General features: G+C 49.5%; 1 protein-coding gene across 1 annotated transcript in view; it reads right to left on the minus strand.

Annotated features, from left to right (window-relative positions):
* DPYSL5 (dihydropyrimidinase like 5) overlaps positions 1 to 12,915 on the minus strand; it is an 89,222-nt gene that overhangs the window by 8,941 nt on the left and 67,366 nt on the right. The window contains exons 5-11 of the mRNA XM_024764454.1: positions 12,807 to 12,875; positions 11,071 to 11,115; positions 9,161 to 9,236; positions 7,998 to 8,154; positions 3,431 to 3,572; positions 2,121 to 2,263; positions 5 to 197 (exon numbers count right to left, since the gene is read on the minus strand). Of these exons, the coding sequence (XP_024620222.1) occupies positions 5 to 197; positions 2,121 to 2,263; positions 3,431 to 3,572; positions 7,998 to 8,154; positions 9,161 to 9,236; positions 11,071 to 11,115; positions 12,807 to 12,875 (825 nt within the window). The remainder of the gene's footprint in view (positions 1 to 4; positions 198 to 2,120; positions 2,264 to 3,430; positions 3,573 to 7,997; positions 8,155 to 9,160; positions 9,237 to 11,070; positions 11,116 to 12,806; positions 12,876 to 12,915) is intronic.

Raw genomic sequence — 12,915 nt, forward strand, 5'->3', positions numbered from 1 at the left:
AGACGAGCTTCTTGTAGACAGTGTCTGGGAAGGACCTCAAGGGGCAGAACTTGCCGGTGCCCTCAGCGCACATGAAGACGCCGTTCTCGTACACGACCCGCCCCCGGCTGATGGTGACCAGTGGGACACCGTGGCAACGCATGTTCTCGTACAGGTTGAAGTCTCCTCCCTGCACCTGGGTGCTGGCTGAGATGGTCCTGGTGGGAAGGCAGTGGCAGGAGAGAATGCTCTGAGAGGAGGTATGTACTTAGCAGGAAGGGAAGATGCTCAGTGGGAAGGGATAATACTCACTCAGTGGGAAGGGAAGATGTTCAGTGGGAAGGGAAGATGCTCAGTGGGAAGGGATGATGCTCAGTGGGAAGGGAAGATGCTCAGTGGGAAGGGAAGATGCTCAGTGGGAAGGGATAACGCTCAGTAGGAAGGGATGACCCCCAAAGGCTAGGATGGACTGTGTGCCCCACAAATTTATATGTTGAAGTCCTAGCCCCCAGTACCTCAGAATGTGACTGTATTTGGAGATAGGGCCTTTAAAGAACCAATTAAAGTGAAATGAGGTCATATAGGTGGACCCTAATCCAATCAAATGGGTGTCCTGATAAGAAGAGGAAATTGAGATACCAGAAGTGCACGCACAGAGGAAGTGCCATGTGAAGACAGAGGGAGAAGATGGCCATCTACAAACCAAGGAGAGAGGCCTCAGAATGAAATCAACTCTGCTGACCCCTTGATCTTGGACTTCTAGTCTCCAGAACTGTGAGAAAATAAATTTCTACTGTTTAAGCCTCCCGTCTGTGGTATTTTGTTATGGCAGCCCTAGCGGACTAATACACTGGGCTGTACTCTAGGGGTCTTTCTGCCAATAGCAATCCCTAACAGCCACACTTGCAGCAGCAGCAGGGACCAGCCCCAGGCTGGATGCAGAACCCGGCTTCTCAAGTGCCCTAATGGAGAAGCAGTGTGGGGATCCCAGCAGGGAGGTGCGTTTCTTTGCAATTCAACTTTTTATCTTCAAAATCCCGGCACATTTTTGTCTATCTTGTTCGCTGCTAGCTTGTGCACCTAGAAAAGTGCTCAGCAAATGGTGGCACTTTTCTATTTGTTGAGTGAATGGATGAAATTTAACATTAAAAAACAATTCCCATTACCCTGCTCAAATCTCTGAGTAAAGATGATGCCCTGGGGCTTCCCTGGTGGCGCAGTGGTTGGGAATCCGCCTGCCAGTGCAGGGGACAGGGGTTCGAACCCCGATCCGGGAAGATCCCACATGTCGCGGAGCAGCTAAGCACGTGCACCACAACTACTGAGGCTGCTCTCTAGAGCCCGCGAGCCACAACGACTGAGCCAGTGTGCCACAATTACTGAAGCTTGTGCACCTAGAGCCCATGCTCTGCAACAAGAGAAGCCACCGCAGTGAGAAGCCAGCGCACCGCAAGGAAGAGTAGCCCCTGCTCGCCGGAACTAGAGAAAGCCTGTGCGGAACAATGAGGACTCAATGCAGCCAAAACAAAATAAATTAACTAAAAAAAAAAGATGATGCTCATAACAGGTGAGTTATCCTGTGGCTTGATAACTCCTGATTCACTTCATTTACCCACTCAACTTGTGTTCATTAACGCCATGGGTGTCAAGCGCTGTGTGCTCAAGGGGACCCACACCCTCAACGGGAGAAGCAGAGTGTTGGTGGAAGAGTCTGGAACTGAGTGTCAGGACATCTATCTGGTTCAGCCAATTATTAGCTATGTCATGTGGGGAGTCCCTCTACTCTCTGCTCTTAGTTTCTTCAACAGTAAAATGGAAATAAGAACTTTAGGCTTAAGTGCTGCTTGGGGCTATGTGAAAAGCAAACGAGATAGTTGATGTGACCTAGCTCTGAAAAACTGTAAAGTGCTGTGCACATGGAGCTGCACTATAGCAGATCTTCAGACCTTCTTGTTCACTGTTGCATTCCTAGTGCTTGGACCATGGCAAGCCCTCAAGTATTTGTTGAATTGAGCACACCTTAGGGTCATCTTGCTCTATGCTATAAGTAGTGCAAAGAAGATATGCTTTTGGAGCTCTGTAATATAAGGCCCTTAAAATCCCAAGTCCCTCTAGCCCTGGAGACTAGCAGCAGGTTTTACTTTGTAGCTTCTGGGTCCCACACCACCACGTCGGCATCGGCTCCAGGGATGATGCGGCCCTTGCGGGGATACAGGTTGAGAATCTTCGCTGCATTGGAACTGGTAACAGCCACAAAACGGTTCTCATCCATTTTTCCTCCAACCTGAAACATTGCAAAAGTGTTAGGTCAACCGAGGCCCTGTGTGTGTGCCTCAAATCCTGGGTCACGCTTGACCCTGGCCTGAGGGCTTTTAGTTGCTCAGAACAATGGTGCTGAGAAGGACAACGGCACGGGCATCATCTCAGATGAGCCAACTTGCTAGGCTTGGTTCCATGCTACTCCTCTCTCCTTCTTGCAGCAATGGGGGCGGGTGGGCCCTTGTTCCAAAAGGTTGCTTTCCTGGTGCAAATCTACCTCCTGTTTGTAAAACCAGGTCTACTCGGTACTCACTCTGGATAAATCAGGAGCTTCCCTGCATCCACGAAGGGACATATATTCTCTCCTGGAAAGGATCTTATCGTCCCACCCATGAAGGCACCGTGGACCCTTTTCAAAGGGGATTCTGGAGCTGCCTCATGGGTCTTCCCCGAGCTGGTTGTTTAGGCTTGAGGATTTCAAATCTCTTTGGCCTCATACTCTATGCTGCATCTAATCTGTGATAGGTCAAGATCAAAACTACTTATTCTTCATGGGCAGAACAGGAGGTATTCAAATGAAGTCCCAGCCTCTACCTTTATTATTGGACAAAAGATATCAAGATCTTTAAAAAGGTTCATATCCCTTGGCCCAGAAATCCGCTTCTAGGAATCTGTCCTCAGGAAATAATTAGAAATGCTGATGTACACTCATGAACAAAGAGATTCTCTGCAGCATTATTTTTAAGAGCAAAAATTTGAAACAGCTGAAAGTTCCAAACATCGTGGAAGGATTCATTGAAGTATGGCACTGCCGTTGGAGGGAATATTATTTAGCCATTAAAAATATGTTTTTAAAGAATTTTTACTGATACAGGAAGACACTCAAAATACACTGTTATATGAAAAGAAGATGAACCCAGTAATTAAAATAATGTATAGTACATGCATAGAGCTGGAAAGAAATATACCAAAATATTAATAATTTCCCAGTATGGAATTATGGGGTTTTTTCCTAATACTTTGCCGTATTTTCCAAATTTTTATGCTAGGCATTATTACCTTTCCGATCAGGAAAAAAAAAAGACCTCTTCTGTTTTCCTTTTGAGTGAAACAGGAGCTGTGGTTGACCCAGCCCTCCTAAGGGTGAAAATTCTTCCGAGGCCCAGAGTGGGGAGGGGTCGTGGGAACATACCACTCCTCTCTCCCAGATGACGCTCATGCGGTCCTGTACGCCGCTCACGCCGTGTGGGATCTTGGTGAAGTCCTCCTTGCCCATAGCTTTCTGCTTCGTGGTGAAAGGCCGGTGATCTGACGCCACAATGTTCAGAGTATCACTGGGTAGAGAGAAGGACATGACCAGTAAGGGGAGGGGAGGCCAGGGTCCCAGAGGGTGGGGACAGGGACCGAGATAAAACCTTCACTTGGAAACCCGGCAAAGCTGGTTTCGATCTCGGCTCTGCCACTTCATAGCTGTATGGCCTCTAGCGAGTTATCTGTGAGAACCTCAGTTTACACATCTGCAGAATGAGCGTACGTGCCAACTGTGGCACAGAATGCCAGCGTCACGGGAGACACTGAGAGTCTTTGGATGTTAAGAGAACTAACGGGTGGAGAAAAATTGAACTTAAGAGTTTAACTAAGGGCTTCCCTGGTGGCACAGTGGTTAAGAATCCGCCTGCCAATGCAGGGGACATGGGTTCAAGCCCTGGTCTGGGAAGATCCCACATGCCGTGGGGCAACTAAGCCTGTGCACCACAACTACTGAGCCCGCGTGCCACAGCTACTGAGCCTGTGTGCCACAGTTACTGAAAACCGCGCGCCTAGAGCCCATGCTCCACAAGAGTAGCCACCACAACGAAGCCCGCACACTGCAACGAAGAGTAGCCCCCGCTCGCTGCAACTAGAGAAAGCCTGCGCACAGCAATGAAGACCCAATGCAGCCAAAAATAAATAAATAAATAAGAGTTTAACTAAAGTGAGAGGGTGGAGGTAGTTTTACTTCCACAGAACCATATGCCGACTCCCTCTCATCTCCCTCCTCAACCTGCACCAGGCCCTGCTGGCAATAAGCATGTGCTTGGTAAAACACTCGAGTTCCCTGTTAAGCTTTGCTTGGATGTGAGGGCTCTCCTGGCCCTGCAGGGAAGAGGAAGGACAAGACGGAAGAGAAGTCTGCCTTGATCAACCAGCAACGACATGCCAGTGGTTCATCGCCGCTGCCATCTGTGAACATGGTCCTCAAATGGTTGCTGAGGCTACGGTGGGTAAGGCACGGCCAGGCTCTCGAGGGGTTCCGGGCCAGCTCAGAACTCGGGGCAGAGACTTACATCAGTGAGAGTGTACATAGCGTGCCACTCTGTGGCATGGGCTGGTAGCTCCCTGCGCCAAGGCGCTGTTCTGGGCCCTCTCAGAGACTGCGGGAGGGGCTCTTCCACAGAGCAGAGGGTTTATTCTAGGGTCTCCTGGGGATCCCCACATCCCCCAGACCCGCAGAACCCACCAGAGATAAACAGAATCTTTAGGTTTTCACTTTCTCCTCAGGGATCCTCCAGACACCCGGGTAGGGCTCAGATCAGAAGATGCCCATCAGAGTCCTGGGTTGAGGGTCTGGGACCCCAGGACCCCATGCTTTAACTGACAAGTCTTACCGAGCACCCACTTTTCTAAAAAGGCCCCTACACAAATAAGTGCTTACTAGGCAAGAGTGAATGGGGGGGCACATTCCAGAAGGGCTTTTGGGGTCCCCTGATGCTGCCCTGAATCTGAGAGGTATGACAGACCCACCCTTACTCTTTAAAGTTTAAAACACCACTGCCTTTTGTTAAGTACTTTAAAAATATATATGTTCAAATGAAAAAATTTCTGATCCCTTTGAGAAGTCAGATTTTAAATAAAGGACAAATCCTTATATCTATAGATTGTACTTATTACCCTGGTATATTCGAAGAAACCACATCCTAAAGTATATCATTATGAAACAGCTCATATTTTCTTATATGATAATTGGTGTCTGGGTTTTCTATCAAGTATTTTGCATAATACCAATTATCACCAACAATGTCATAGAAGCAAAATTTTAGTAATCATAAATTCCTAAAAATGTAAAAACTATGCTCCAAATTCTATAAAACTGCACACGTTTACAATATGCACTGATTAAAAAAGGGATTTGGGGACTTCCCTGGTGGCACAGTGGTTAAGACTCTGAGCTTCCAATGCAGGGGGCCTGGGTTCGATCCCTGATCTGGGAACTAGATCCCACATGCCGTAACTAAGAGTTCGTGTGCTATAACTAAGGAGCCAGCGAGTCGCAACTAAGGAGCCCATGAGCTGCAACGAAGGAGCCCGCTTGCTGCAACTAAGACCCAATGCAACCAAATAAATAAATATTAAAAAATGGGATTCAAACTATTCTCATAATAGTTCACATGAAATTATAATTCTATTTAAATGAATAGAAGTTAGTTAAATAATTTAAACAGGGCTTCCCTGGTGGCGCAGTGGTTGAGAGTCCGCCTGCCGATGCAGGGGACACAGGCTCGTGCCCGGGCTGGGGAGATCCCACATGCCGCGGAGCGGCTGGGCCTGTGAGCCATGGCTGCTGAGCCTGCGCGTCCGGAGCCTGTGCTCCGCAACAGGAGAGGCCACAGCAGTGAGAGGCCCGCGAACCGCAAAAAAAAAAAATAATAATAATAAAATAATAATAATTTAAATAAATTTGACAAAATAGGCTAGATATAAAAACTTGAATTATTCGATTAATAATACTTTTCTTCCCCTGTCTATTTAAATTTGTGTGGCTTTGGGCACTGTAATTTGGGTGGGTTGGGAGTTTTACTACCTTTTTGTTCTTTCAGTAAATTTGCTTGTGGCAAGCAGAGGTATTTCAAAAGATTCTTTGATCTTGAAACTGAGCCCAAATTCTTATAGTGGGTTCTCGAAACTTGTTTGTTTTTGCTGTGTTGATAATGATGAAAAGGAGGCCGGTTTTTCCCAACAACAAGCATTTTTAAAAGAAAGAGCTGATCTAGCATTTCTCCCTTTACTCTCTCAAATTGGTTAAATCTGTCAGAGCTGCCGCTGCTCAGAATCACAGCAAAACTATGGACAGACTTTAATTACGGCCGCTGTGCCACAGCATATCCTGCCCCTCCAGGGGCCACCTTCACCCCGGGGCCCTACTGCCTGCACTCCAGTTGTGTTTGGAAAGCCCCACACTGCTCTTTCGGTTGTTAACGTAGCAGGATGTGGAGTGGAAATTTTCCAGTTGTTAGCCAACCAGGACTGAAAACTAAGGACATGGATGAAATAAAAGCCCCATTATCTAACGACAGCCACCTCCAACTGGAGCTGGTCACTTACATCAACACCCCCCCACCATCACCCTAACAGAGGTGTATCACCACCCCTAGATCTTGTAACAGCAGAAGACAGGGAGGGCGACTGAGGTGTTGGCAGAATGGTGAGTCCTGCAGTCTCTCCCTTCTTCCTCTTTTCATGGGTTGAATGGTGCTTTCCTCTCCCCCAACTAGTCTCAAGAGGGGACATTTCAAGAAGTTCACCTGTGGAGAACAGAGGTGCTAGCAGCGGGCACCTGCCTGAGCCTCTGGGTGAGGAGAGCCAGGGGTGGGGGCCCGCCTGCCCTCCCACTGTAGGGAGTGGCAAAGCTGTGTGAGCTTGCTCTGGGCCCCAGATACTGTAGAAGGCGGCCAGGCTTAAGCTGCTTGGCCAGATTCTTGTTCACAGGGAATTGCTAGTTCTGGAAGCCGGGAAGGCACGGGAAGGAGAGGTCAAGCTGCACTCCATCTCCTGTGTCAGAGGACTGCGTGAGGGTGACTCAAGAGAGCCTGTATCTGGGCACATGCCCCATACAAGGAGGGCCCAAAGGCCAGTCACTTTTAGCCAGAGAAGCAGCAACGATTAGTGCAGGAGTACAGATCGTGTTGGGTATGGAATGGAATTCCCCACCCCTTTAATCCTAACCCCTATTAATTCTCTGAGCTGGGGGGTGGGGAGGGGAAGAGACTGACTTTTAAACTGAACTGGACTTCAATAAGCAAAAGAGAAGAAAAAGCAATGGCCTTTACCAGTATCAAAATGTCACTAGAGGCAAGAAAGAATTTGAAGCAAAACGAAACAAAATCTTTCCATGTTTGTGTCCCAACAAATTCAGACGATTCATTAAAGCATTTTATTTAGACCTGGAAAGGGGAAAAGCAGTGTTAGAAAAAGAAGAGCTGGGGAAAGGGAGGTCTGGAGGAAGATGTTACGGGGAAAGAGGGAGGAGGTGCAGAAGGAAAAGGGGAAGAGGAAAGAAAGGAGGGAGAAACACATGGAAGGAGGGAGGTACATACAACGAGAGAAAACCACGTAGGACACAATGAGAAGAGGGAGAGGTGAAGAAAGACGAGAGATAGAAAGATGCACAGATTTTCTAGGGTAAGTCAGAGACCACATCCTATAGTTCCCCAGTGGTCTCCAGTGTAAGGTGTCAATATCCTTTGAAATTCTGAATAACCACTTTTCACAGTTTTATATACGCTCTTTACTCGTCACCTCAGAAGCTCTCATCCAAATCAAGTGGTGATAGGAGCCGCATGGAGAAGCTAACAAAAGCAAAAATCATCCTCTGGACACAACAAAATCAAACTTAGGTCAGGTTTGGGGCCTCTACGGTATCACCTTAAAGATCTACAAATTCCCGGAATGGCGCACATTGTGAGATAATGCCGCGCCGTGGTCCTGCTGAAACACCTTACTTGGCCAGCAGGCTCATGAGGTAGGTTGAGGTGTTGGTGTCCAGTCTCAGGGGAGGCACCGTGACGTAGGCGGCTGCATGGGACCAGTCCTGGTGGTAGTAGTGTAAGCCCGTCAGTGTGGCGTGCGCGGTGGTGGTCTCGGCCAGCACGACCTTCCCTGAAAGGAGAGGGTTCAAACCATCACCAGGAGGCCAGTGAACCTGGGAGATCATTGGTCTGAGCCTCTCACGGGGCAGGTGAAGGAGCTGAAGTCAGAGAGGAAGGGACTTGCCCGAGCTCAGCTGGGCATTTGAGGGCAAGGTCAGACTGTTCTCTGTCCCCGTGCTGACTGCAGGCAAGGACAGAAGGGCGAGGGCGCCGAGGCGGGGCAGCACTCGTCTGTTTTCTGAGCAGGCGGCTGCTGGGAGCAGCTTCAGGAGAAAACTGGGGGTGGCACCGTAGCAGGGGATAGAGGGCAGGGAGACGGAGGTGGGAGGCTGGAACAACAGCACAGGAGAGACGGCGAAGGGGGTCCCGCTGAAGAAGCAAGAGTCAGGATTTGGAGTGCAATGTGGTGGGAAGGCTGAAGGCCCTTGCTCCCAATTTATATCCTCAGCCTTGTGACCGTGACCTGTTTCTCCTGTTCCTGGGCCCTCACTGGCACCCCGAGCCGGACTGGGAGTCCAAGCACGTACAAAGCCTTCAGGTGCTGCCGGGTGCTCCGACACACAGGTGCCCTGGGGCTGGTACGCTGGGTTCCTGAAAGGGACGCTGGGCCCTCACAGTGTCGTTTCTCCAGGGACTTCCCAGGCATTTCCCCCCTGAAATGTCCGTTGGAACTGGTCCAGGATTTCATGTTGGTTACCAGCGCAACCACTAGCAAAACCCAAGAGACTGAAAAAAATACCAGTTAATGAGTTGATTGAAAGCTTGGAAAACTTTACCAGACCCAGGAGAGGTGGCGGACACTTCTGTAAAGCTGTTATGCAAACAAGTGTGCAGAGGAAAACACTGGTGCTAATGCACTGAACCCAGGCCAGTGCAGGGTGCTTGTGAGGAAGACAGCCAGAGAGAAAAGGGACAGGCAGGCTCAGGGCCTGGCCCCAGGAGCCGGGCTGGGAAGTGCATGGAGCTGCTGGGCCCCACCACACAAGGGCGCTGCTCAGCCCAGCCTACGGACTCACCTTGCATCTTAGCAGCTGCAATAACGTCACCGGCCGAGATGCTGGACACGTTGACCAGGTAGATGGGACAGTGAGTCTAAGGACGGGAAACACGGTGGGAAGGAGAGAGCATCAACCCCATAACCTAACAAGGACCAAGGTGACCGGACCAGCCCAGTCCTGGCCCCAGCGCTGCCCCCTGCATCGCTTAGCACTCCCCTCAGGGTGGCGGTCTTCTGCTGGGAATGCAGGGCTGGTGCCTGCAGGCTGGGGAACCCCACGAAACAAGGAGGGAGCAGGCAGCGCCCAGCACCAGAGCCCAGCAGGGGGACAGCAGGGCAAGATGCCAAGTGCCGAACCTCACATTTTCTACCAGCCAACACCTAGACTATTTACAACTTGAAATGAGGGACTCTTCATTTCTTATTCATGAACGTGATGACCTAGAGACAGTTGTGTATTATATCCCATATCTAAAATGATGATGTCTGCCATCTGCCATATCAGTAGACAGAATGTACCCTGGAGAAGAAACAATACACAAGAGGTTCAGGGCTCACAGTCTACACCAGACTTGCAAATGGACACCGGTCTTGCAAATGGACACCTGGATTATAATACTGATTAGCTCTTCCTCTATCAAGCTGTGTGACCACGGTCCACCGCTTCACTTCTCTGGGCATGTGTTTGAATTAAGAAAACGAGGAGCTGCCCTTCTGTTATTCAGATCTTTCCTAATTCTGGGGTAAGTTTCCATCAGGAAGCAATTGATAGTGTAACTATTGTTACGACAGTAAAACAATGTCCTTGTCCAGCTCCTGGACTTATAAAGGGCTAATGGGAAACTGTTTTCCCAAATGTTATTCTAATGCCTTCTTTGCCTGTCAGATTAGGAGGATAGAGAATTTAGGGGCTGGCCTGACATTTGATGTGCTTGGCACAAGTTTCCTGACTAATTCTGAGACCAACTGGACCTCCAGCCTCTGTGTTCCCCTGGCGTTCCTAACACCACATCCTCAGCTCACAGCCTTCAGGGTAGCCTAGGTCTTTCTGGAGGAGAAGTTCTTAAGTGTTAGCGCCCATTAGGATCATTAGCGGGCTTGTTAAAACACAGGTTGCTGGGCGTCACCCCCAGTTTCTGATTCAGTGGGTCTGAACAGGCCTGAGCATTTGCATTTCTGAGTTCCTATTTCTAACAAATGATGTTGATGCAGCTGGTCCAGAGACCACACTTAGAAAGCTAGAGTTCAGATTATCTGAGCAAATAGAACACTTAATGGTTTAGGAGGAGAAAGGACCTTGGTACAGTGTTCTCCTGTTTTCAAAGTGCTTTTCCTTCCACGACTCCTTTGATCCTCACAACCGTCCTGTGAGGAGTGGGTGATATTATCATTCCAATTTTAGATAATACAATGGTCTCTCGGAGTGGTTGATTGGCTTGCGTGGGACTGGAAGCTTGTCCTTGGTCAAGGCCCCAAGGCGTGTGCTTACTCCCACCACCACACTGCATCAGCGCCCCCTTACCCTGAACCATACCAAGGAAAAAGCATGAATGGCCTGGAGGCGGAGGTTCAAATCATGGTTCTCTAAGCAAACGTCTCTCTGCTCCTCTACAAGGAACAGATTCCAGGTGCCATGAGGCTCTGTGGTCCCCACCTTGCCCTGCCTCTGCTGGGAGGCATTTCCATTTGAGCAATGAACCAGGTCTCAGCAAGATCAGCAGGGTAGAACAGAGAGCCGGTGGCAGGGAGGACTCCTGCCAGGTCTGCGGGAATAGGAACGGTGTTGTTCATTCAGCAAACGGCCTTCGTTGGCGGTCCTGGGAGCCAGGCATGGGGCTGGCACCCAGAGCAGAATGGGACTCTACTGTACAGGCTGGGTTCTGACCCCAGAGTTGAGAATGGGCTGAGGGTGAGCTGGGGTCTACTTACTCTGTTTGCAATGGTGATAACTCGGTGAGTGGCTTCTGCCTCCACCTGTTAGAAACAGAGGACGGGAAGAAAACAAGCTTCACCATCTCCCCAAGCAAGCTTACATCTCCCTGACACCCAACCTCGTACGCAGAAAGTGCTGGAATGTCTGACTCAGAGCTGGAGTGACAAACAGCACCCACAGGGGCTGGCTCGGGGGGAAACCCTGGGCAGGGGCACCTCTGCTCACACTGAGAGAACCCCGGGACTTAGGGTTCTAGGCACGTCTTTGCTGGATGCTACTCAGGGCTTAATTAAAAGACGACAAAACAAGAACAAACGAAAACCTGCAGTCACATCTCTCCCTGGTTTCTGGTGCAGTCTCTCCACAGCCATCTCAGAACCGTGGCAAAGGAGTAATACTGATTGATTTCAAGCTGAAAATTAGCCTAGATCGGGATTTCTGAACCTCGGCACTAGTGGCATTTGGGGTGAGATAATTCTTTGTGGAAGGGGCTGAACGGACATTGCAGGCTCTTTGGCAGCATCCTTCACCTCGACCTAGTAGATGCCAGTAACATCCTCCCCCCAGGTTGGGATAACCCAAAATATCTCTGGACATTGCCAAATGTCCCTGGGGAGCAAAACCTCCTTAGATGCTCCCCTTTAATCAGTAGATGGTGAAGGTGGTATTCTTGCTATTACAGCCACTACGGTCAGCACCGCTCTCTTCCCCCTCATAGAGCTCCACAAAGCCCAGTCCTGTGCGCATCCTGCCACCCCTCTTCTCACAGGCACTCTGAGTGCCTTGTTGAAGCTGGTGTGTCTTTCTCTATCAACTCTGAGGTGCCCAAACAGGAGCTATATTCAAGCGCTCTCGCAGACAGAGACAAACCCACGGCAGGAGTAAGGTGGGACCCCCGCCCACACCAGGCTGGCCCACTGTAGGCTGACTTGGTTCCTGTCTGATGACAGAAACATCACATCCTGTCTCCAGCTCCTCGTCCCCCAAGGCCTCCCCATCAGTCTCTCATGGACATCCAACCACCACTCTGCATTTAAGGCTTTGAAGAAATGGAAAATAGCTCTCCCCTCACCACTGGTAAGGCATGTCCGAACAGGGTCATAGGGCGAGAACACATTATTTATCTAACGTGATCCTCCAGAGCCGAGTTCTTCAGCAAGGGGGACCTGGGGGCATTTGTGTCGACACCCTGCAAAACTGTGCAAGGATAAAACCAGAGGGCAGAGGGAGAGCAGGGCTTAGTCACCATCTCAGCAACGAATAGGAAAAGGGGGAAAGAGCACAGACACGCATGTGCCTCTCGTTTCTAGTGGGAAGGGTCCAAAGTTTTCCACAGATGCTCAAAGGGATCTCAGCCCCAAAATGCCAACTCACTGGCTTATAGTCTGGAATTTCTTCTAACATCTAAAGGCCCTTTCAGTCTGTCTTTTCTCTCCCGATTCAATTTTGGCCAAAGCAACCCCTGGCATGTTCACACGGCCTCCCTCAGACCCTTGAAATCAGCCCCCAATGAGGTGGGTCTGTTTCCCCAAAGTTGTCTTCCCCAAGGAAGCTGAAGGGCAGGTCGGCTGTAGCATGGAGGAAGTTGTTCCCTGGGAAGCTTCCAGATGGGAATTTCACCCATGAAGAAAGCAATACCATACAACTCATATTTACCGATGACTCTTCTATCCTAAAGGTTCTGTGAATCTATAGGAAAGGTGATGACAAAGAACACGGATATCTTCCTCACCTCCTCTGGACGGCTGATCTCAATTCCTTCTGGGCCTGTGATACCCAAATCTAGCGCCTCCTTTGCACCCTAAATAAGAGCAAAAGAAAGAAAATTGAGAGAATCATAG

Source organism: Neophocaena asiaeorientalis, unplaced genomic scaffold, assembly GCF_003031525.2.
Source record: "Neophocaena asiaeorientalis asiaeorientalis breed wild unplaced genomic scaffold, Neophocaena_asiaeorientalis_V1.1 scaffold345, whole genome shotgun sequence".
Taxonomy (NCBI): Eukaryota; Metazoa; Chordata; class Mammalia; order Artiodactyla; family Phocoenidae; genus Neophocaena; species Neophocaena asiaeorientalis.